This window comes from Sebastes fasciatus, chromosome 20, assembly GCF_043250625.1.
Source record: "Sebastes fasciatus isolate fSebFas1 chromosome 20, fSebFas1.pri, whole genome shotgun sequence".
NCBI lineage: Eukaryota > Metazoa > Chordata > Actinopteri > Perciformes > Sebastidae > Sebastes > Sebastes fasciatus.
Window position 1 is genome coordinate 17,099,326 of NC_133814.1, and position 25,000 is coordinate 17,124,325.

Here is a 25,000-nt window from a genome sequence, read left to right on the forward strand (position 1 = left end):
TAACCAGGTGTAGGTAATCCTAAACCTAAACTCCTTGTGAACTACACATTCACATTGTGGTTTTAGTCTACCAGAAAATAACATACATTAGTGTGGCTGTGATGATTGTTACCACCTGAAGTATGCCTACATGCAACAAGTACAAGGAGGATTTACTGTAGTGTAGATGTTAGGACTTGTTACTGAATGTTTGCATGACCTCATAACTTCCTCGAGAATATGCGTATAGTGCACAGCTTGCTTTGTTACAACCTGTGAGGGAGTCCGGTTTTCTGAGTTCACTGTCATCTTTGACATCACTTCTTAAAGGCTCTTCACACCTATGCAGGTGTTTTCAGTTAACCTCACTGTTTGGACTTTATCTGCAGGTTGGAGTTGGGGATCACCAAACTTGGCATACCAATGACCTTAACATGCGGGTGCATCATCAGAGAAAGGGACATTTTGTACAGTACACTGTCTTGAAAAGAGATCCAATCCGGCAAATAAGATAAAACACCTGTGTGTGGGTGTGCAGGACCTTTAATATACACGTTAGTCACCAGGTTTCTAGTTATTTATAGGCTATATATTTTGTTTATTTTTATTCCTTTTGCTGTGTCTGTTATTGTGTTTTATATGTCCCTCATGTGTCTTTTGTTTCAGACATCCTACTGTAGTCGGAACGCACAATTTATTTATTGGTTTATATGATGACAGTTTTAAATGTTACTGCATTGACCTGTAAACAAAACTCACTAAACTTGTCCAGACCTGCTTTCTCCAGTTAAGAAACATTGCAAAGATCAGATGCATCTTGTCCTCCACGGATCTTGAACTTTTAATTCACATTTTCATATTCTCTATTGTAATTCCCTCTACACCTGCCTCAGTCAATCTGCTTTAAATCGCCTACAGGTGGTTCAAAATGCAGCGGCCAGGTTATTAACCAGAACTAGCCGTCGGTCTCACATCACCACTGTTCTGGCATCCCTCCATTGGCTCCCTGTAAAATTCAGAATCAACTTTAAGATCTTGCTAATTACATATAAGGCACTGCATGACCTCGCCCCCAGTTACATTGCTGATCTCCTTGTTCCATATTCGACCTGTCGAACACTTCGATCCTCTAATCTCTGCCTTTTATCCATCCCCCGCTCAAACTGCAAAACAAAAGGTGATCGGGCCTTCTATGTTTTAGCCCCAACTCTCTGGAATCACCTCCCCCACCAATCTATTAGAGCTGCTGAATCTCTGGACTGTTTTAAGCGGCTCCTAAAAATAGGCAAGCCTTTCTATAGGCCTCATCCACATGTGTGTTTGTTTGCTTTTGTTTGATCTGTTTCACATTGTTTCTATGTGTCATATTGTAATTTTTCCTTGTTTTTTTCATTGTTTGATGTTTCATTTGTGTTTGAAGCACTTTGTAACGATGTGTTTTAAAAGGTGCTATATAAATAAAGCTTTACTTACTTACTTACTTACTTACACATTAGTAATGGCTTTAATATGTTATGTCCTGCCCTGTCTGTGTTTATATGTATATTGTTTTTGTTATATTATAAATATGGAAAATAAAATGTTGTAAAAAAGACATAATAATAGGAGAAGTCTAGAAGAATACAGATTATTTGGTGGCTCCTTCCTGGTAGTAAATTGACATAACTACATGTCCCAGAATCCCCAGCTTTTTTCCTCAACCAATCAGGATGCACGTAAAATATCACGTGATAATCCAGCCCAGTTCATGTGTGAGTGACTTCCACTAGTCAATGGTTGCTTAGCTATTTGGACTGGAGAGTGGACTGGATAAAACAGTTCCTCGTTGAAGATTATCAGGAAAACGATCTATCCAGTAGATACATGGACAAGTCTACTTACTCTACATGGTGCATGATTCATCCGTTGCTTTAGATTTGCCTCCACACACCTCCACAACAGGTAAACTCATGCTACACTGCAAGGTTTGTCACTTCGGGACTCTCCTTTTGAGCCTTCAGGGACACTTTGCAAACGCTTTCTATTGCATTTTCTACAGGCAATGTGATGGTAGTACTAACGTTACATGGCTAATGTTAGCTAGCTACGACTTTGAGTGCACTTACTTTGATTTTAGCTTCAGCTGTCAACTTGCTAGCTAGAAAGAAGTCGTAGTAGCTAGGTAAGTATTGATCAATGTTCAGCTCAAATGCTCTTATTTGATTGGTCAGTGGCTTGAAAGGTCGACCAATAGAAGGGTCAGGTTTAGGGTCAGTTAACTTCCTGGTTGGCTGAACGAGGTTTGATTGGTCAGTGGCTTGAAAGGTCGACCAATAGGAAGGTCAGGTTTAGGGTCAGTTAACTTCCTTTATTTTTTATTTCAAAATTACAGTATCCATAGTAACAGCAGAAAACATTAAAAACATTTACATACAAAAGAAGCATAGTGAAAACATAAACAAAGAGCTGTGCCAAACATAAAAGGACAACCGAAATGAAACAAAACCAACATAAAATAAAATAAAAAAATAAAGAAAACACAATAAAAATAAATAAATAGATAATAGTAAAAAAGAGTATGACAATAATTTCACTTAAAAACTTTAAAGATATTGCATACATTCATTGTTTTCACTGCATTTTTGTTTTGTGAGGAAGAAATTGTTGACAGATATAGATACATTTCTTTCATAAATACAAAGAAATTAGGCTTTTTGGGGGGTAAATTTACACTTGTGAATGTGGAACTTCACGAGAATTAAAATTAAATTAATAATAAAAAAAATGCATTACTGTCTTTGTCACTTTAATCATAGCAGCCAAATATAATATTTCTATAGTACAGTGCAAAATCTGAGAAAATGTTAACAAGTATAAAATTATTGACATCTTTCCACAATTCACATGTATATTTACAGGACCAGAATAAATGAGAGCAAGTTTCAGGATGTGATTCATCAGTTAACTTCCTGGTTTTCTTTTTTGTTTGTTTTGTTTTTTTAACTCTATTCTTTCTTTTTATCATTATTATTATTATTATTATTATTATTATTATTATTATTATTATTATTATTATTTATTTTCTTAATTTTATTTCAATTTTGAATGTTGAAGTTGTTTTCTCTAGTGGACTTAATGAGTTTGTTTATAAGCTCATCTACTTAAAAATTGGTTTATAAACTATTGTAATTACGAATTGTAAATTGTATATATGAAAACAACCTTGAAAAAGGGAATAAAATAAAGTATAAAAAAAGAAATGATCATGTGAATCTACAACTGTATTTCATGTTTTTTTAACATTACGAACCATTCATGAATGTTAACACAATGCTTCAGGGTTAAAACCGGTTGGAAGAGACAGTGTTGGCTTGTCACAATGTAAGGAATGAGTTGCGACATCAGCAGACGTTTTCTAAATAAGAGAGCTATTGTAAAAGCTAGTAAGTCACTCATTTCTCACATACCAACAAACATAACAGAGCTCCTAAAATATAGACACTGCAAAAATGTTGTTATCAAATCTGTATTTTGTAAACTCTGACTACTATCTTATCAGTAACTACAAACCATGCATGGTATGCTGATAGTGATGCAAAAGTGATAAACATGATCAGTTTGTTAGACAAGACTAAAACTTGTGTTGCCAAAGTGTTGTTAATATTCTTAGCAAGTCAGTAGTTATTATTAACATAAATAATTGTAATTATCAGCAAAATAATTACTTATAAAATGAATGATTTGTAACTATATATGCAACTATTTTTAAAGTCTAATCTTTTGTTTTCAATTCTTTATTTAGAGGATAGATAAGAACATCTCGCCAACTATAAAGAAATAGCTTTTCAGTTACCAAGTGCACTAGTAGTCTGCAACAAACGAGCATCATACTGTATCTTGATCTATGACTTTTTTTTAAAAAGAATATCGACATACTATGACGTTTTTTTTTTACTTTTTTCGACATGCTATACTATGATATTTTTATGACTCTTTTCAACATAATATACTATAACTTCACTTTTTTATACCATGAGGTTTTTTCCCAGTTATCCTTTTTTTTAACAATATAAATCCTATACAATTTCAATAACTATATACATTCTAAAAAGAGGGATGTATAGTAACAAAGATGTACATTAACATTAACACCACCACAGTGGATATGTACATTTGTTAACTCCATAAAGTGTGGCCGTGACTGTCGTACATAAGAAACCCATTTGGACCATAAACCTAGTTCTGAACTAGTTTGATCCAGTTTTCTGTGTGTCTTCTCTTCCGTGTCATGCCCTGATCCGGTCTCTTCATCGTGTAGTTTTGTTTAAAGAAAAGTCTTTGCATGTTAAGCACTAAATATTTTCTTTATTGAGAACATGTTTGAGAAAGTGTATTGTTAGCATTGTAATCTGGTTCTAATGTAATCCAAAAAAAATCACTGCCTCAACTGCCACTGTTTCTGACCTTTTTTTCCCTTTCAACCTTTCCCAGCGTTTACCCACCCCCTAACAGTGACTCAGCAGATACTGTGACGACCCTGATTCCCTGTGGTAACATGTCCATGTTCAGCACGGGCATCCTTGTGCTGACGTCTCCTCTCCACACCCTCCCCTTGCGCATCGCCCCAGTGCTCAGCTCGGCCGCTCAGCTAGTAGAGCGCACGCTGTATGTCCACCTCCACCCCGGGCTGAACCTGGGCAGCGAGAGCCAGTCGCGACCAGTTTTCATTCCACCGGTAGTGGACCTGTCCACGTTCATCGCCCGCCTTTACAGCAACGCAACTGATGTGTGCGGCCACCTGGATGTTCGTGTTTTGCTGACCAATGTTCGCGCTCCGTCAGCCACCTCCAGCGGGATCCCAAACTGCCCCTTCCCCACGCCACAATTTCTGTCTCACTCCCCGGAGGTGGTGCTCACAGACTTTCCTCTGCAGGACCCGGGTCAGGCCCATCAGGTTACGAAGCGTCTGCAGAGGTACATGGGCCACTGCTACGTGTGTAGCCCCGCCCTGCCGTCAGTGCTGCTTCACCCACAGCTAATGAGACTGCTGGAGGAAGAGGAAGAGCTGGAAGAGCCTGAAGAAAGGGCAGAACCTTTGGAGACCTACGGCGACGTGGTTGTAGGGGGGACGTTTGACCGGCTCCACGGGGCCCACAAGACGCTGCTCAACATCTCATGCCTGCTAGCCAATAGAAGGTTCCTTATTGGTGTGTGTGACCAAGCGATGCTGAAAAGTGAGTAGTTCATTTTCAGTATTGCCATTCAGGAAAGTGTATTCATGTAATTTCTCTGACATGCTTTTCTTTTCCGACTTTAGGAAAAGTGCTAAAGGAGCTGGTGGAGCCCTACTCTCTGCGAGTCCAGAGACTACAGGAGTTTCTGGAAGACATCAAACCCTCGCTGCAGGTGGAGATCGTGCCCCTCGACGACCCCTTCGGAGTGTCAGTGGTTGACCCCTTGCTGCAGTGCATTGTGGTTAGCGAGGAGACTAGGAAGGGAGGCGAGGCTGTGAACAAGAAACGCATTGAGAACGTAAGTTAGGAAATCCACGATACGCCTTTCCCGTTGACTTTTCCCCAGTTGGTTGGACTGTGTCCCAGTCCATAGTTTACTGCAACGGACTGGGACACAGTCCATACATCTAAAGCCGCCCACACATGATCAGCTGTAAAATGGTTCTGTGCTGGCTGTGCCATTGTTTTCCTATGGGGAGAGCCGTGCCGCCCGACTCGGTGGCAGCGCTATCTTTGGCTTGGCGCACTAAAGTTCATATTATTTCAACTTTGACCTTGGTTGCCGCTGACCTTTCAAAGTGCAACCAATGACATAACAGAAGCAACTGTTGTTGTTGCCTAGAAACAGTGAATGCCATTCCTTGCACACTTTTCAATGATATATTGGTCAGTAAAGAGCAAATGTCTTATCATGTGCAGGCAGCTTTAACGTACAAAAACGTACTCTCTTATTAGTGTTTTGACATTTTCTACAGCTGATTTAGAAATGTTTGTAATAAAATGATAGTATGATTTAAGGTTTTTTTTGGGCAGATTCTTTACCAACAATTAAAATTGTATGCCACAGATGGTCCTTTTTAACATATGCTTATTTCAATATCATGTAGCAATAGTACAGTTTTTAGGCCTGGTGGTCAAAGGTCAAGGTCACTGTGACCTCACAAAACATTTTTTTTGGCCATAACTCAAGCATTCATATGCTAATTATGTCAATTTCACACAAATGTCTAATAGGATAAAATTATGTAATGATGAGATTTGGGACAGACATGGATTAGTTGGTGGAGACATGCAACTGCAAGGCGGTACTTGTAGATTTAATGTAGGTCTGTCCTTTTATCTTTTCATATGTCAGGAGATATCTACTGTTGCCTTCTACACAGCACATTTTATTACATAACTGTTCTCATCTCTCGTGCCAGGTTCTATTTCTGACAGTGAGTGAGCTTTACTAAACACTAAACAGTCCTAGTGTACATTTTAATCCTTGTTCAGATCCAGATATAGGCGACCCTAGCTTGGGTACGCATTGGCAGCACATATCTGAGGTGTTGTGTTCTCTGTTTCCTGAATCAGGGCCTTCCACCTCTCGTCCTCCATGAGATCCAGCTGCTTAAAGACGCCCACCACACGGAGACGGAGGAGGAGAAGATCAGCTCCTCCAGTCTACGCTCTCGTCTGCTGGGCACCCTCCTCACCCCGCCCAATGTAGGTCATGTTTAAAAATCTTTCCATTTTGATAAGGGCTTTCAATGCATATATAGTTGTATACTGTATCTATGATGAAGAAGAAAACATCTCCTACAATTTAGATTTTATGTTAAAAATATATATAATTTAACAAAGACATCAGTTAAAGTCGTTTTCATTCCTGTTTAATTGAAATTCATTTTCAAGTGTTAAAGTAGCTCTGCACAGCCTCCAGTCATGAAAAAGTATTTGCCAAATCAGTCATGCTCTAAAGTTCATTTGATTTGTATTCACTCACTGACAAACACAGCAAAACATTTAACTCTGCCAGTTGTTTTCTCACAGCATTTGAGTAGGTGAAGAATAGACGTTTCATACAAAACACACAGAAACTTAAGATACTTCTTAATGTTTAACTGTTCTAACAGGAGCCGTCTTGTCCAGGTAAAAAAGTAACAGCATTTCTTTCCTGCATATGCCAAAGTACAATGTCTTTTTAAAGTATTAAGTAACATAACACCATACTTACATAATGAAAAGAGATAGAATTACAGATTTATGTGTGTTGGGAGTAGACAGACCAGTTCATTAGTTCGCAGGTTCACTGGAAAGGAAGGTGTGGAATGAACATGAGTTGACTTTGTTTGTCCTTACTGATAAAGACTATTGTTATCAGAGAGACAGTGAGCTCCCCTGCAGCGTGGGTGAAGAGTGTCTCTGAGCAGGCCTGACTTGTTTTAGTAGCTCTTAGTGTCACTTGTCAGTGCAAATATACAGTTTTGTCCCATCATCACCTCCACCCATTATTGATGCTATCTCCTGTTTCCTCTACACTAGGACACATCCCATCTCGCTCCTCTTCCGTACGTGATTGGCCTGACGGGAGGCAGCGGCAGCGGGAAGAGCTCCATCGCCAGGCAGCTGGAGGCTTTGGGTGCCGTCCGGATCGACTGTGACAAGCTGGGCCACGAGGTGTACCTGCCCGGCACTGCAGCCTATCACAGAGTGCTGGAAGAATTTGGGTCAGGTGAGGAAACCGTTGTGTGCTGAGAACGGGTTGGGCTACGGTTAGAGATGATACCTCACACACTATCGGTCTACTCTGATGAAATATAGGACGATGATGCACCTTTGCATTGTTTTTTTTCCTGTCCATCCTTGCTTAAAGGATAAGGGAAAAGTTCAGAATAGTAACTGAACGTTTATCGTTTATCTCGAACATGATTTCTCAGACGCCACCAGCGCAATTTCTGATTTTGCTTTAAAGACACATTTTGATTGTATGTTTTTTTTCATCACTTTTAGATCTTCTGACTGAAGATAAAACCATCAACAGACGTGCATTAGGAAGAAAGGTTTTTGGAAACCAGGTAATATGAGTAGTGTTTCAGCACATCAGGACATTGGAGATGACATGTCAAACTACATCACTGTGTAGCGACAATTTACCAAAGGTGCTGTTTTTCATGCAGGAGCGGTTAAAAGCGCTAACAGACATTGTTTGGCCTGAGATTGCACTTCTGGTGAAGAACAGAATCAGCCAAGCCAGAGGGGAAGGTACTGTATGGACTTATATGTATTAATCTTAGTACTGTAGATGTTGCTAAACATCTCCGTATTTTATGTTTATACATTCGTTTCCTTTAGCCAGGCTAATGTACTGATCTTATTGACGTATATACACGGATGATCAAGAAACTCTGTCCTCGCTTTGTACTAGAAGAGATTTCTCATGTGATCCTTTGCTCTTTGCAGGTAAACAGGTGTGTGTGTTGGATGCAGCCGTTCTACTGGAGGCCGGCTGGACAGACATGGTCCACGAGGTCTGGGTCACCGTCATCCCTGAGGAGGAGGTAATCTGTTTGCACCCGCAGTCCTCAATACAACAAACATGGAGTCACATTGGCCTGAGTGATTGTGAAAAAAATATAAGGACGTAAACAGTGACGAGTCCAAGGTGAAGAGTTAAAGTTAAGTTGACATTTCTGGTGGTTGAAGGGCTGTGTGGGTATCACCGTGCAGTACTTTCTACCCCCACTGGGGGGCGCCAAAGTTGGACATTTTTAAATTACACACACACAACAATATAAACCCTCACCTAGTTAACGTGACCCACCTGCATTCCCTTGTTTCCCCTCCCCTCTCAAGGCTGTGTTAAGGATAACGGAGCGAGACGGCGTGACCACAGAGGACGCCCTGCGCCGGCTGCAGAGCCAGTGGTCCAACAGCAAGCAAGTCGGGCACGCCAACGTGGTGCTCAGCACGCTGTGGGAGCCGGAGGTCACTCGGAAACAGGTCAGACACTCGTCCTGCCATCAGTATAGAGTCTTCACGTCTGCATTACATGAAATAATTAGATTCTGTGCAAAAGAAAAATGCATTTTTGTAATAATTATCCCACTGTCTTATATTTTAAAAAGGTACTGAAAGCCTGGAATCTCCTTCAGAAGAGAATCTAACAGAGGCAAGAGAGACAGGTGTGAGCGTCTACACCATCTCAGCTGTGACCCGTGCACACAGAACAAGCGCGTGTCACGCCCACGGACACACAAATGACTGATCCACATAAGGAGACGCTGCCTTAGAAAGAAGTTGAGAATGGTTACCGTGCCACTGCAGCAAACGCGACGAGCTCTCTCACTTCTTTGACAAAGACTCAGTGCCTGATTGACTTTCCACAGGATTTTAAACTCTAGTTTTATGTTGAGTTGAAAGATGGATGAGGAAAAAAAAAAGCACTTCATAAATGATCTCTAACAAAAATGATTTTGGAATTTTAAAGCTGGAATTCACGTTTGGGATTAATAAAGTGTTATCTTATCCTAAGAATTGTAGGTCTGTTTTCATCCAAAGATGTATTTTTTATGAATGCATGCCTTCGAATAGGTACTGTTATTTAAATATGTCCAACAGTCAGCAATCCCAGATCATTTCAAGACCAAACCTCTCTGTAAAGTCTAATATTGTGGGCGGTCACCTTGAAGTTCTGTCCTCGAAGTATAAGTAATATGAATGTAGCTGAGAAAAGCCACTAATGGTAAGAGAAAGGTGAGGTACCGCATTGAAAGATTGTTAAATCACAGAATTAAATGTTGTTTATCTTTGTGGTTTCGGGGTTGGGAGAATATTTTAACAAAAAACAAAAAACAAGGTACATTATATTTGAGAAATATGTGCAATAGATTAGGATATTTTGTAAAATTACCAGCGTAGTCATGTTGACATACACCGGGCACTGAAAAAGATTGACATAATAGTGAAATTGTATATTGATTGACTAATAAAAGGAAAAAGCTTGTGTAAAAAAAGAGTCAATATCTTTTAATCTATAAATGAAATCTGATGAAAAATCGAGTTCAAATCCAGGACCGAGCTCACATGAACATTCAAATATTCATGTCTCTGAATACACCTGAAAAAGCCAAAAGGGACGAATCCTGATGTGTTTAGCTTCAGATTCTACAGTGAAATTATAAACCAGCGTTTACATGAGAATAAAATACCGCTTCATTTCTTTAGCCATACCTTAATATTACAAGGATTGTCCAACGAAGTCAGTGAAATGTCATTCGGTCACACAGTTTGAGAGAAATATCAAGCGTCTTTGATTTCATTGTCTTGCATGTCATCTGGAAACTCACTGGAATAAATAAATTGATAAAACATTAAATGAAATGTTTTCAACCCGTGAGTGAGCTCTGCTTTTTCTCTCATTCATTTTAAAGCTTATGAAACAAATGTATTTTCATTTGCTGCTAAAGTTTATAAGAAGTTCAATATGTACTTTCATAAAATAATCAGCATGGACAATTTTATGCTTAATTTGGATTTGAAAAAAAAAGTACGTCACTTTCAACCAAGTATTTTTCTTTTCTAGAATTCAGCCTTTAATAGTAATGCTTTAAAAAACATTTGCATTTGAACGACATTTAAATGTGCAAAATGTGACTTGTGTGAACGGTGCTGAGCTCAGCCACAGTAACATGATATCACCTTGTTTCAGTGCAACAAACCCATGTGCATTGGTATTTGAACATGCTAACGACACATTAAAAGAATACAGACTTAGTAAGTGCACTAGTAACTGGTGGCTTGTGAGAGAATAGGGCTCTTGGTATGCATGTATAGAAGACAACACAACCCTTTTTGCCTTGAAAGTATGTGTAAGCAGCCTTTTGTGTGGCAGTGAATAACTGTCCATCTGTGTACTGACGTGTCATAAAGTCCCGGCGTTGTCGAACCGTTCACATCAGTCTACTTCTGAAGAGTCTCCTTCCAAATGAAGGAAACTTGTTTTCTCCAAAGTCACATCTCCACTTTCAGTTTGGCGGAGCACATTGCCTCCCCAAGCTTGTTGCCGGCCCTGCACACATAAACCCCCGAGTCAGAGGGCTCCAGATCAGCCAGAACCAGAGAGCAGAGCCCGTCTTCATGTTGCTCCACGGTCACTCTGCCCGACGCAGACACCGGCTTCTCGTTCTGAAGCCACTTCACCTCCGGCTGCGGGTAACCTGGGGTTGAGACAATAAGACAGTACTGCAGAGTTAAGATGGCTGGTCTTCATACAACAAACCACTGTCTATGCAACAAACATGTTCAATATTCACCAAGCCTATTGCAGTAGCTTTTCCATTCAAAATGTTTTAGATAAAGCTGCTCTAAATGTTTAAGTTTAAAGGAATAGTTTGATATTCTGGGAAATATGTGTATTTGCTTTCTTGCCAAGAGTTAGATGAGAAGACCACGCGCACAACTATACAGTCTGTACAGTTAATATGAACTTTCAGCCAGCAGCCATTTAACTTAGCTCAGAATGGCGAAGGCATGACCGGCCTACTCTGCCTCTGATTGGCTAGTACTCGTTGCATTTGTTGGTTGGATTGGTTAGGTTTAGGCATGAGGAGTGAGATTGGTTAGGGTAAAAATATCAGGGTGAGCCAATCAGATGCAGAGTAGGACGGATAGGAAAACAAAATATATCGTAGCCTGGCGGTCGTGTCTAGAAGGTATCACCCAAATTGCGAAACTCTCGCGAGATGGTTAAGGTTAGGCATTGACTTCGAATGGTTAAGGTTAGGAAAGGTCGTTTGCAGGGAGTCTCACGAGAGCTTTTGCAAGTTTTCGCAATTTGGGGGATTGCTTTGTAGACACGACCCAGCCTGACGCTGTCCAAATGTAACAAAGAACTTCCTGGTTGTCACCATGAGGTTGCCGGGCAACCAGCAGAGTGAGACTATAGGAAGTTTCTGCTCAAAATAAAACAGCATATTATTTCCACTCTTCGGTTTTGTACAGATTCAACAAAGTAGATGTAACGCAAATTGGTGAGCTTTAAAAAGGGTTTTAGTTATCTTCGGGCAGAGCCAGGCGAGCTGGTCAAAACTGTAAAGTTGTGAACCGTAAAATCAAAAACAATGAGCAGAAAGATTGTGAAACGCTCCACAGAACTGATGGGAACTGCAGAGTCGGGTGATAAATATCTGTGGGTTCGTCTGTACGATCGATCCTTTCAAAAACGGGACAATTTAAGCTAATTTTAAGATGCATACTTGTATTTTGGGGTCTACTAAAACATGTTTACATGCTTTACTGTTTTCTCATACCGGCTCTTTTCACCCTCTGCCTGAAACGCTCCTGACAACTGTTGTGATTGGTTAATCGAACCAAACTCTTCAGACTCTGCTCCAGCTCCAGTCTAACTAGCTTTATTTGAGGGTGTGCCAAACTAGCCGGTAGGCAGGTATTATGCAAATGCGTAACTTGGTGACATCACCACGTTACAGAAGAAAAGGCGGGACTTCAAGCAAGGCGTTTCAGGCAGTTCAGGAGCAGTGTTTCTGTGGGGGAGATTATTCAAATTCAAAGGAAAAGTAACTCCCTTTGGTGTGGACTTTGGGCTTTGTAACTTTGCAGACCTTTTACATGCACAAAGAAACACACTAAAGGAATATGTCCTCTTTAAAAATACATAGTAATTTGATCCATAGCTCATATAAAAACATGAATCATAGCAGCTTTAAGTTTAGTCGGTTTATGTCTCATTCTACTGCAATCAGAGCATTTTGGAGTCTTTTTCGCTTCCCTTGTAGAATGTGGTGGGCATTATTTAATGAAGTGCAACACAGTTCAGTCACTCTACCATTGACGAGGCACGTTAGCTGAGCTGTTGCTCCTTTGGGGAGGGTGGCGTCCTTCAGGGCCTGCTGGAAGCGAGGTTCACTCTGAAGCTGCTTATCCAGCGACTGGATGGCCTCCTCTGCCTCTTGGCTCCAGCCTGGCTCTGGATGAGAGGGAGGGTGATGATGAATAAAACGGAAACAAGGCTTTACAGATCACAAAAGGGTAAACTTGAAGCGACAATCGGAAACTGTGAGTCATCCGCCATATGTACGTAGCTCCAGGACATAGGAGGGCATTGTGTGTGTGTGTGTGTCTTTTTATCGGTCTTACCCTCTGAGGAGCTGCCAGGAGAGTCTGGCCTGTTAGAGAGATTAGCCATCCGCTGTAGGGCCAAAACAGCCTTGCCAGCTTTCTAGAAGTTTAAAAGGACAAATAGCACTGGATGACAAACTACACTCATAACCAAGCTTAAGGTCTATAGCGGACAATGGATTGAAAGGTCATCATAGAGAAGTACTGATAAGAAAAATGCTTCATCTGTCCAATGCTGTGCTGATGGCATTATAGTCATTTTTCAGTTACCTTCCACTTGCGCTTGGCCAGAAAGCGTTTAATCTTCCCCTTATTGAGTGTCTTGGTGGGTCTGCGGCTCAGCACGGTAAAAGAGGCCATCCAGGGGTGGGCGAGGGCCTCGGTACAGGACAACCTGCATCTAGAGAGCGCAGGTGGATTGAGAGGGAGAAGCAAAGGCTGTCAAATGCCAGCAGTCTCCCCCATGGATTATCTGCTGCATAAAATAAAATCGTGGCTTCCTCTGACTCATATTCAGAGCTCGCTAAATGGTTTACCATGCAAATTACTCTGCAAATGGTTTGAAATGTCACACAGAATATTTTGCTCATAACTGCTGTGCTGTGATATTATCAACTGGAGAGATTACTCTTATAGCTGCTTCACATAGGTACCGAGCTTCAAGCTTTTCTTATTGCATCACATAGAGGTACTTAAATCCAAGCAGTTTGTGACCACACTTATTGTATACTGTAGGCAGCCATGGTGAGAATTTGCCATAATGGTCCATATCATAAAAAGAGAAGAAAACAAAACAAAACAAACCTCCGGTCTTTCTTCAGCATGGAGTTGATGAAGTCTTTAGCTTCATCAGAGATGTCCTCAAAACTCTCCTGGTCAAACTCAAAGCAAGCAGCAGTCACGAGAGCCAAAGTCTCAGCGTCGTTGTTCCCCTGGAAGGGTGATTCTCCACTGAGCCTATAGGACACGAAACAATTTAACAATGAATGAAACATTTCAATGGTTAATCTATTGTCATTGTACAACACAGGATTGCACAATTAAATGCAGTTGTAGTCTCTTTATGCTACATAAGAAGAAACAAGACTGTTTTATGGAAGAGTGTGGAGGATGAGTTGAAGAGTCTCACAACCTGATACAGCAGCAGATGAACAGGCTGGGGCGGGTATTGTCTTTTGCGCAGGCACCTCAACTCACCAATATCTAGGGCTACACAATTAATCAATTTTATCGTAATATGACGTACTGCAATTTTCCAAATCGCAGGATGAGAAGGAAATCGCAATATTTGTTAAATGTGAAAAGTGTTTCAAAATACCAATTTAAATTGAATATTGTCCTGGCCTACACATCAAAGTCTACAGATTTAAGAAAACATCTTTGTTTGATAAAGATCCCTGAAAAAAAAATCACAGCATTATCATTTTAATATGTTTTTCAGTGAAAATGAGAATATGTAAAAATTATCATACGATATTTTTTCAAAATCATGCAGCCCGACCAATATCACTGATGCTCAGTAGATGGGTATCAATGATGTTCTGGGTGGTTTTAAATCCCCCGCTGCAGAGCCCTCCTGTCCTGGGTCATACACATGCCATGCTAGTTAGTAATGTTTCCAGTCAGGATGCTTTTTATTGCTCTTCTGGGAAATTTTCCGTGAAAATAGCCCTTTGAGCTTTTTTCCCCAGGATGGAGATGTGTGATGGTGACGATGATGTCAGATTGTTTGTGATGCTGATTCCAAGGAACTTAAAACTTGTTAACTTGCTCCGCCTCAGCTACATTGTTGTCGACAAGGGTGTGTGTCTTTACTTCCTGTTTCCTTTAATCAATGAACAGCTCCTTGGTTTTGCTGACGATGAGCAGTGGCTTGTTCTCTGAGTACCACTCTGCAAGATTGTTGATTTCCGATCAATATAGCCTAAGTATACACCCATATACGTATACAGTATACATACTGTATGTGTATACACTCTCATGCAAGCTTATGTCCTTGTCATGTTTCTGCAGAGACTATGTTTGTACCATTTAACAAGAGGGGATTTTTATTTTTAACATTGACCCGAGGGTAAATTAAGTTTATTATTCCCTCAAGTTTAAGAATTGTATTACTTATGTTAAGTTATGGTGGACTGTAGTAATACAACATCACCAGCAGATGGCGCCAAATGCATTTGTAGAATCATTTGGATAGATTTTAATTAAATTTGCATCCTTGACATAATACAAGTTGGTAATGTATTCAATTTACTTTTCTGACCTCTTTTCAAATACCTTTGCCATAGTTCACATATATACTGTAGGTAAATGATGAATAAGGAATAAATACTGGGCATTTATGTAGTTTGAAGGTTATTTTCTGTCCCACATTTTATGAAGAATCTGAAATGAACTTCATGATTACTGTTTTCACTTCCACAAAGTTTCCCTAATTGCATTTTTTTTCCCCAGAGTATGTTATAGGGGCTATAATTTAAACCACTGCACCCTTCGTTCCACTTACAGGATGAAGCAGATGACTCCGATGCTCCACATGTCCGTCTCCAGGCCCACAGAATCAAAGCTGATCACCTCGGGGGCCACAAACTCCGGCGTCCCATGCATCACCATCAGAGGTTTACCTTCCTCTGAAGAACAGGACAGGAGTTAGAAACGCACTCAGATATTCAAAATGTCACCCTGAATGTTTTGCTTTCACCTCTCACTACAGTCATCTGTAAATAGACCACCCAGTCTGAAGATGCAGCTTCCGGAGTGTCACCAAGTTTACTGCCTGAATTGGCTTCACAGGCTTTGCTGCAAGTTGTCTATTTAAGGACTTGTTATATGGTCAAGACATTTAGAATTGACACTCCTTGAGGTTACCTTTGGTTATTTTTTGCATGTATTAAAATGAGTGACCCTGTGTAGGCCTTTCTGTGTTGTCAGGATAAAATAAGGTCATACTGAGAGGTTGGCAAAATACTAAAATATCTTTGTTAAACTTCAGTTAAACTTGATGCAAAGTTGTATGCAACCAAGAATTATTTTTAATATGTGAAACATAACAGGAAGCATTTTATTCTCCATGCACAGCATTGACTGCTGCCTTATAAAGCCCTCTGGATTTCCCTGGATTGTAACTTTCACTGGAATACACACAGGATGTGTCAACACCCACTGGGTGATGTATTTACCGTCCCTAGTGAGCAAAATGAAATAATGCTGCATTCAAGGGAATTGCAATCTCAAAGAGGTCCTTTTCATTTTGCTTCATATTTACCATATTAGGACATGACATCCCAGTGACATCACTATGAGACTGTTTTCCACAAATCCAGCTAAACTCACCCAGTTCACTAGCCAGGCCGAAGTCGATGATCTTGATCCGTGTACCGGTCGTGTCCACACAGACGATGTTCTCTGGTTTGAGGTCCAGGTGGACGATGTTCTGCTTGTGAACGTACTGCATGCCCTCCAGGATCTGCTGCATGTAGCGGGCACTGGTGGGCTCTGTGTGCTCAAAGTTGTCGTCCACGATGCGTTCAAAGAGCTCCCCGCCTGCAATACTGGGCAGACAAATAACATCAATCAGGTCCATGCTTCAAAACAACCCTGAACTATTGTAGCCCTGGGACTAGCAGTGTTCTGCAGTATTTCTCCCTATGGAGTTTTATCAGTTGAAAATATCTGATCCAGACTATCCAAATGTTATCATGTAGTCTAACTGCTTTTTATTTTTGACTAACTGGCATCTGAAAATGACAGTTGACACAAAAGACATGTATCCATCACCCCATACTTTAAGCTATTTGGTCCAAAAGACTATATTTAGTGATTAATCTAAAGACTTGGTACAGACATACTTTTGGCAAGTACCTAACAGTAAAATCACACTTTCATTAATAGTTAAGTTCAGGATTTGTGAAAAATGAGGATAAAACACTAACATTGTGTTTATTAGGGGTCAAACGGTTTGACCGATTTTGAAATTTTCTTCACATTTATGCTTAGGCAAGCCCAGGGCACACTTCTAAACCAGGGCTTCCCTTCACTTCCTGCTTTGCCGTTAGAGGAGGTTAGCTTGATCACGCTTTGTCCTGATCAGCAGTATAGAAACCAGAATGATTATGACAAAATCAAAGTCACTTTTCCACTCCACAGTTACTTACTACTCCATGACCATGACCATCTCAGGGCGTGTTTCATAGGCAGCCAAACACTGGACCAGTTTTGGGTGGTGAAGACTGTTCATGAGTTCGATCTCTTTGCGAGCCGCCGTCCTGTCCTTCGAGGTTCGGCCTCGGTAGAACTTCCCCGCAACCACCTGACCCGTGTCTTTGTGGGACATCCGGTACACCTGGGCAAACTTCCCACTGGAAATGTTTCATCCAAAACAAATAAAGAGGCATTTTACTTCACTTTGAAAGCCATGCAGTTCTCAATTTAATTATTGGCAATATACATGAGAATCTGAAGTGTATTGAAAAGTTTAAAGACTCAGTGCTTACACTCCCAGCTTCTCAAGCACATTGTAGTGGTCCTTGGCCTTGTGTTTGGTGTCAATGGTCACTGTGATGTACGACTCAGACGCTTCCTTCTTTTCTTCTTCTAACAAAATACACAGGCGACAATAAGCACGGACAAACCTCAAATCCTCTCATCAAACATTTCACAAATCCAACATGTCACTCACTTGCAGTCTCCATCTTGACACGCCCAGACTCCTGGCTCGGCTCGCTGACCCCTGCTGAGTTGTAGGCTCGGACGCGGAAGCGGTACTGCCCCAGAGGCTCCAGGCCTGCGCGGACGTGGTAGGATGTGTTCTTACACCGGCTTGTCACTTCGGTCCAGGTGTCCAGGTCCTCTTGTCTGACCTCCACTTTGTAGCCCAGCACTGCTGTGCCTCCGTCGTAGCTGGGACCAGTCCAGGACAGGACCAGGGACTGAGTGGACAGCTGGGAAACAACAGGTTGGGATGCTGGTGGGTCGGGCCGGTCTGAGGAGAAATTCAAGAACGAAACACCTTTATTCATTTACCTAGACGTGAGGCAACAGGTGTATTTGAGTCACTGAAAGGTAGCATCATTTGGTGGAGCATTTTCCTACCTGAGGGACAACAAACACTAGTATTGCATCACCTCCATGCACTCTAATATCTAAATAATGAGCTGTAGACCAAAGAGAGCCTCACCTATGACACTGAGGGAGACAGTATGCTGGGCAGAGCCTCTTCTGTTTCGTGCTATGACGGTGTACGAGCCGCTGTCTTCTGGACAGGCCTGAGAGATCTCCACACCAGTTTGTGTCTCACTGCTCCGGACAGATATCCTGGGCCCTCCTACCACCACCTGGAGAGGAAGCAAGGTGGAAGTACATATATAAGCTTTTACTGGTGCAGACTTTCAACGTGAGAATATAAACTAACAACCACTGAAACTCCTTTTATTATTATTATTACCTTGTCTTTGTTGTAAACCCAGCAGCAGGCCACAGGGACAGAGCTGCTCCTGAACTCACAGTGTAGCCGGGCCTGCTCTCCAACTCGAACCTCCACCTGCTCTGGAGGCTCTACAAACTCCACAGGAAGCCCTGAGGACAACCACACTTTAACATGAACCTGAAGTACAATCAAATTAAACTTTTGCTTCAGTAGTTGCGGTATTCCTCCACTCCTCACCTTTGCTTGTGGAGACTTTTCCTTGAAGGTTGATATCTCTGATAGCTGTGGAAACTGAAGGAGGAGGTGGATTTACAGGTGTGTGCTGCTATAGGCAGGTTTAAGAAGTATCTGACCAATCATGTGTGAGCAGTCATGTTTGGTTGCAGGGACACTGCAATCAGCCAATGCTCCTGCAATTGCACTTTTGAATGAAAAGGTAGGCACTGTTTTCAGGAGCCAGAAGCATTTGTGTTGGTAGACTTCAATGAAGTTTAAAGACACAATCAGTATGTTTTTATTAAAGCATCATTGGGCAAAAAACCCATAATAACCTTTCAGCATATTGTAATTCAAGTGTTCTGAGAGATAACTAGACTTCTGCTCCTCCTCATGGCTCTGTTTACAGGCTTTAAAAAATCTTCATTTGGTCATTTCAGAGAGAGAGCGTTCCTATTGGCTGTTCATGCAACGGAGGCAGCTGTCAATCCCTCGCGAACTCCAAACTAGGCAGCACGGATCAAATATGAATCAAAATTCTGTTACTGTAATGCCTATTTCTTGCCTCAAATGTTTTCAGAAACATCTTGTAGTGTACTGTTTAGCTGTAAAATGAAAAAGTTTGTGACTGAGCAGCCATGTTGAGATCTGTTGAGGAAATACCAAGCACCGCCCACCAGCCGGAGCACACTTTCTCATTTTACAGCTAAACAGTACACTACAAGATGATTCTGAAAACATTTGAGGTGAGAAATAGGCATTACAGTAACAGAATATTGATTCATATTTGATCAACGCTGCCTAGATTGACCGTGTGATCGGAGTTTGCGAGTGATTGACAGCTGCTCAGAGACGGCAGGCTCCAGCTCGGCTCTGATTGGTTGTTTTCCTCCGGTCTGTGAAATCTTGCAGATGCCATTAGGAGCACCAGAAGACACAGAGGCACATGTTTTTTTTTTTAAGATTACATGATTCATGCACTACTGGATATAGCGGATATAGTGACTGCTATATAAAATTAACTTTTTTTTAATCATATTTGCTCCAACTTGCCTTCTTCAGCTACTTTTTAAAGTATTCATAAGAAGATGAAAAGCAGAGAGAAGGAAGGACTTTATGGGTGTGTAACAATACAAAGATTTTTTTCGGAAGCTTAACAAAAGTTTATGATCTACCTTTGTTGTCTTCTTCTCTGTGTCGGCTTTTTTCTTTAGAAGCTGAAGACAATTGAGTGTTTTCGGCAAACGCAGCCTTGAATGTGACCTCACTGTGCAACTCATGGTTGCTTGTTCTGGGGATTTCCTTTGTTGCTGTTTCATTGCAAACAGATTGGAAACAGGTTCAGTGTACACAGACCAAGTTAATATGATTCATTCAAGGACAGGTCATAGTGTATGTGATGAATTTCTAACTGGACACTGTACTCCGGCTTTACCTGTGATATGTAACACAGCACCACTCGACTGTTTCCCAGCAGTGTTCTCAGCTATGCAGGTATACGTCCCAGCATCTCCAGGTGAACACTGAGTCAGAGCCAGACTGGCAACACCGTTTCTGAAGGAAGTTTTACTTGAGTGCACCATCTCACCTAAATGAGAAAATAACAAACACATGTTTTTTACAGTTGAGGATGATTATTAAAACCCTTCTCATGATGGAGAGGAGAATCAGACATTTACCATTGTGTTGCCAGGAAATGCTCAGAGGTCGACTTCCTGTGATAACACTTTGAAAAACCGCATCACTTCCTTCACACACTGCGCAGTCACTGAGTGGTTGTTTGAAGTGAGGCGTTTCAAGCGTCTGCACAGGTGTTAGTCTGGACTCTGAAAGCAGAGTTAGAGAGAAGTTCAGGGACAATGGGTTTGTTTACAGATGAACCAGTGTTTCCTCCATCACTGACCAATCAGGAGAAGTCATTAGCTGATGTTTCAGTGGAGAGTTAGGGGCTTTTCCACTCCAGACATGATTTAACTCAGTGGTTTTCAAAGTGGAGTCTGGGGAACCCCAGGGGGTCTTTGAGGGGTAATTTTACTATAACTCCATCCATAACTAACACAATGACAGAATGTCATGTGCAGTATTACTTTTCTATCCTAGTTTACTTATTTAACTAAATGTATCTTTTATTATTCTGTTAGGCACAGGTGTTAATATGACTTCTTATACAATTTATATTTATTACTTTGTTGTGTTTTTTTATTCTTACCTTGTTTGTTTTTATCTTATATTTATTTTAAAATATAAATATATACTGTATATATATATACATTCATTAATAATATTAATTATATTACTATTTTTGATCATGGGTTCATACACTTTTCTGTTCTAATACATCTAAAAGCAAAGATCCTATCAGACGGGAGACCCTGCATGACAAAATCTTATCAAATGGGGGTATGTGGTCTAACTCGTGTCAGTATAGGGGGTCTTGACCTGAAAAGATTTGGGAACCACTGCTCTAACTTATCAAACTGTAATTTAAAATGCACCGTGTGGTGGATGTAATTGAGGAAATGAAAATATTAAAACTGTAGACTGTTTGCTTCCAGGCTGAGCAGCATCAAGTTTCAGTTAATCAGTTACTTGTTGCTGTATCTACTGTTAACAGTTGTGAGTGCAAGCGTGGGGGAATTTGACATGATGTTTACAAGATTTTCCCACCACATGTGTGTTTGTACAAGTGTATTTTGGCATTCAGTGCATGCACATTTGGGGTAGAAAAAGGGGGTATAGGTTGCGTGTCACTCCAGTATCCTGAAGTGCCTGAGGATATTTCTGACAACAACAGGAACTACAAAAACAACTCATTTCATAATAATCCTGTTATATATAGAGCTGCACCCTAACTAATATTTTGAAAGGTAGTAAACTAGCCCCAGGGGAGCTAATCATATCATACATTTGCAATAACAGATCCCAGTTCTCCCGGTTTCCCTGATAGGCCTTTGTAATGCCTAAGTCGGAAGTAAACTTGGCTCATGGCAAGAATACAGAAAAAGTCTAAGTATACTTGGTTCATACTGACAGGTATACAGAAAAGTATTCTTGGCCTAGTTGTACTTAATCTTTTGATCGAGATATACTTAAGAAAAGTAGAATTAAGTATTCTTGCGTTATAGGCCTACAGAACGGTATACGTGGCTTGTAGTTGTGCTTACTTTTTGATAGAGTAGCCTGTTAAAGTGTGTGGGCCGAGGGTCAGGATGGGGTGCAACTGTGGTAAATGTTATGTATACATTTACAGTTATGTTGCATTATCAAACAATGAGTTTACATTAAATATGACGCATTAAAAAGTCAATTTTTCACCTGTTTTTTTATAGTCTTTACCTGTTGCAGATGAGACTCCCAGTTTGTTGTTTGTTCCCATTGACGTCCTGTTATCCAGTCCATCCTCTTTCTGCTTCCCCACACAGAAAGTTCTGGTTTGAGGCTTGAGGGCCAAGCGGAAAGTAGACACATAGGTCTTTGGCTTTCCGCCATCTTTATCCATCCCTGAGTAGAAATGATAACCAGTCACTCATCAGTCAGGCCTCTCTCTTCCTCTCTTGGTTGTGCTGTGTTGTGCTCAGTGTGTTGAGTATTTGCCCTTTGCTGTATTCACACATGCTTAACAGGAGGAGCCTCTGCTTTCAGGCTGCCTCTGAAATCACTACCCACCCTCTCAGCCCCAGTATATATACAGGAAACAGCCCTTTTTATCGGAAGGCCAATTTAAAACAGACATGTCCACCCCCCACTGTCCCTCTGCGTCGAGAACAAGAGGGATGTTTGATAGAAAACAAGTAGGAAACGTGTGGGAGAGATAAAACATTCCAAGCTGAAGAGAAACAGAAGGTGGATAGAGATAAAAGAAACACCCAAAACAAAAAAATATATATTTTACCTGGTGTCTCTCTTCTCCTCTCAGAACATAATCACAGATTTCCACTGTCAGCTTCTTTTTGCCATTTTGGCCCCCTGTAAACACCTATTATTGTACACACTCAGTAGGTTGAGCAACACTGCCGGAGTCACCGCAGGAATCAAGAAGAGCCTGTAGGGCAGCTTTCTGTGTGCATTACCTCTGCTGCTGCTGCTGCTGCTGTGAGACAGACAACATGCAGAGAAATCACTGAAGTGGCTCCGTAGTTTCCAGGGGTTGAGTTTCTTTGAATGAAAGTGGAGACGTGGGACCATGTGACCACAAACAGCTGTAAGTTCCACATGTAAATGAGACGCCTTAAATTCCATTGATATGGGAAGAGATAATGCTGCTGGCTGGGTGTGTCTCCAAGGTGTGCTTTTGTTACCTGATCCTTAACTACAGACTGGTTTTATTCAAAGCAAGTGGAGATAGTTGATAGGTTTAGAGTTTTCTTTGTCTCTGTTGCTATTCTGAGAAGCAGTTTCATTTTTAAATTGTCTGGAAAAGCCTCACTAACCTGAATTTTATTTTTAGTGACAGCATGTGAATTTGTCTGATTGTTGCTCATTTATTATTTTTACTTTAGCTTTTGTTAGTGAAATAATTTCATTTTATGGGATCAATAAAGTACATTCAAACTTATTCTCTGGTCACAATTATTATATGATATTGTATATTTATTTGTTAGTCAATTTGCTATTCAGTGCAATAAGCATATGAACCATTAGAATTTCTCTAGATACACTACATATGTATCCTTAGAAAATGTTTTTAGTGTGTATGTGTGCATATGTTTGCATGTATGTACTTAAGTATGTACAGTATATCTATTTCTTTGTTTAAGTCACTTAAGTTATTTGTGTATATGATTTATTTTATTGTGTATGTATGTTTTTTATATATATATTTCATTCCTTGTATATAATTACTCATTTATTTATATTTAATATGTGCTTTTAAAAGGAACGGTGTGTAACATTTCGGGGGATCTATTAGCAGAAATGGAATAAAATATTCATAACTATGTTTTCATTAGTGTATAATCACCTGAAACTAAGAGTTGTGTTTTCTTTAGCTTAAAATGAGCCCTTCATATTACAAAAAAATAAATATATATAAAAATAAAACTGACTTGACTTGACAGTGATATTCTTTCCCGCCTGCAGGCAGCTATAGATTAAGAGTTTCTGCGGTTGATTAAGAGGAAAGTGATTTTCGTACATTTCGTACATTCAGTGCAGATGTGCTGAGATCAGACAGTCGAGCTAACAAGAGGCCAGGGGACCAAGTGCATCTACACTTCCATCATCATCATCATCATCATCATCATCATTATCATCAACGTCATCATCACCATCACAGGGAGTGGATCTGGATATAATTTGGTATCCCTCCCAGCAACATATTGCGCAAAACAAACGATGATGATGATATTTTAAAGGAACAGTGTGTAGTTTTTCGGGGGATCTATTAGCAGAAATGTAATGTAATATCCAGAATATTTATTAGTGTATAAGCACCTGAAACTAAGAGTCATTGTTTTCGTTAGCTTAGAATGAGCCCTTCATATCTACATAGGGAGCGGGTCCTCTTCACAGAGTCCACCATGTTGCACCGCCACGTTTCTACAGTAGTCCTGAACGGACAAACCAAGCACTGGCTCTGGAGAGAGACTTTCATGTTTTCACGTTACCTAAGGGCCACCGTAGTTCTCCGACACGCTTGCGAAACTGCAGTAACGTGAGCTGCAGAGTGTAAAACCGCAGTACCGCCAGCCGCAGAGTGACTTCTGTTGCTCCTAAAGTTGTGTGATTATGGTAAAGATGGCCTCTGAGGGAGGCGAACTGCGTTACCACAGTTTTGCACTCGGCGGCTCACGTTACCGCAGTCTAGGAAAGGGAGGAGTGAGCAGAGGGGTACAGAATTGGTTGCAATCTGCAACCACACCACTGTGCTACCAAATTCTAATTCTACACACTGTACCTTTAAGTTACTTGTGTATATGATTTGTATGCATGTATTGAGTGTATGATGATTTTTCTTGTGTTTGTACAGTATGTTTTTTCATTCCTTGTTTATACTTGCTTATCTTATATTTAATATTATGCTTATTAAGTTTCTCTTTTCACCAAGAGCATTGTGTTATTGAGGACGGGAGGGAGGGTTTTTGTGAATGTCTGCTCTTTAATAGAGCAATAGAGAAATAATATTGAAAAAAAAGATACACTACATACTGATATGGGACTGTATAATATTGAAATATGGCTTTGGTATAAACCACAAATGATTGCTTAAACAGTTAGGCCTGAGATATGGAATTAACAACTGATGCATTTGTGGCTGATTAAGACA

The 25,000-nt window shown here is 40.5% G+C and overlaps 2 protein-coding genes across 4 annotated transcripts; one reads left to right on the top strand and one right to left on the bottom strand.

Annotated features, from left to right (window-relative positions):
* The first annotated feature begins 1,703 nt into the window (after nt 1-1,703).
* coasy (CoA synthase) lies at nt 1,704-10,349 on the top strand. The gene is made up of 10 exons (XM_074620362.1): nt 1,704-1,920; nt 4,450-5,192; nt 5,276-5,490; nt 6,549-6,680; nt 7,500-7,689; nt 7,968-8,032; nt 8,135-8,219; nt 8,418-8,515; nt 8,811-8,957; nt 9,083-10,349. The coding sequence occupies exons 2-10, from the start codon at nt 4,514-4,516 to the stop codon at nt 9,119-9,121; spliced, it is 1,650 nt and encodes a 549-aa protein (XP_074476463.1). The 5' UTR covers nt 1,704-1,920; nt 4,450-4,513; the 3' UTR covers nt 9,122-10,349.
* A 176-nt stretch (nt 10,350-10,525) lies between these two features.
* Nucleotides 10,526-22,311, bottom strand: LOC141758728 (myosin light chain kinase, smooth muscle-like). Of its 3 annotated transcripts, none has more exons than XM_074620360.1 (17): nt 22,072-22,311; nt 20,415-20,561; nt 20,171-20,323; nt 19,911-20,045; nt 18,757-18,810; nt 18,538-18,668; nt 18,271-18,427; nt 17,773-18,075; nt 17,588-17,684; nt 17,249-17,452; nt 16,428-16,645; nt 15,601-15,724; nt 13,899-14,051; nt 13,365-13,494; nt 13,113-13,194; nt 12,802-12,942; nt 10,526-11,173 (listed from the first exon to the last, which is right to left on the bottom strand). In XM_074620360.1, the coding sequence occupies exons 1-17, from the start codon at nt 22,232-22,234 to the stop codon at nt 10,968-10,970; spliced, it is 2,598 nt and encodes an 865-aa protein (XP_074476461.1). In that variant the 5' UTR covers nt 22,235-22,311; the 3' UTR covers nt 10,526-10,967. The 3 variants fall into 3 exon arrangements, with proteins under 3 accessions (XP_074476461.1, XP_074476460.1, XP_074476462.1); XM_074620359.1 differs by having other exon boundaries at nt 17,588-17,687; nt 22,072-22,310; XM_074620361.1 differs by lacking the exon at nt 20,415-20,561 and having other exon boundaries at nt 17,588-17,687; nt 22,072-22,309.
* Nucleotides 22,312-25,000: the final 2,689 nt, after the last annotated feature.

What these genes read in the sequence shown, in the direction of transcription:
- coasy (XM_074620362.1), top strand. Translation starts at nt 4,514, where the DNA reads ATGTCCATGTTCAGCACGGGCATCCTTGTGCTGACGTCTCCTCTCCAC. An exon ending in GAAAGGTTTTTGGAAACCAG is followed by an intron (nt 8,033 to 8,134) that starts GTAATATGAGTA and finishes TTTTTCATGCAG; the next exon opens with GAGCGGTTAAAAGCGCTAAC. An exon ending in CGGAGGTCACTCGGAAACAG is followed by an intron (nt 8,958 to 9,082) that starts GTCAGACACTCG and finishes TATTTTAAAAAG; the next exon opens with GTACTGAAAGCCTGGAATCT.
- LOC141758728 (XM_074620359.1), bottom strand. Translation starts at nt 22,234, where the DNA reads ATGGATAAAGATGGCGGAAAGCCAAAGACCTATGTGTCTACTTTCCGC. An exon ending in TGTCAAGATGGAGACTGCAA is followed by an intron (nt 17,688 to 17,772) that starts GTGAGTGACATG and finishes GTATTTTGTTAG; the next exon opens with AAGAAGAAAAGAAGGAAGCG. An exon ending in TCCTGGCAGCTCCTCAGAGG is followed by an intron (nt 12,943 to 13,112) that starts GTAAGACCGATA and finishes CCTCTCATCCAG; the next exon opens with AGCCAGGCTGGAGCCAAGAG.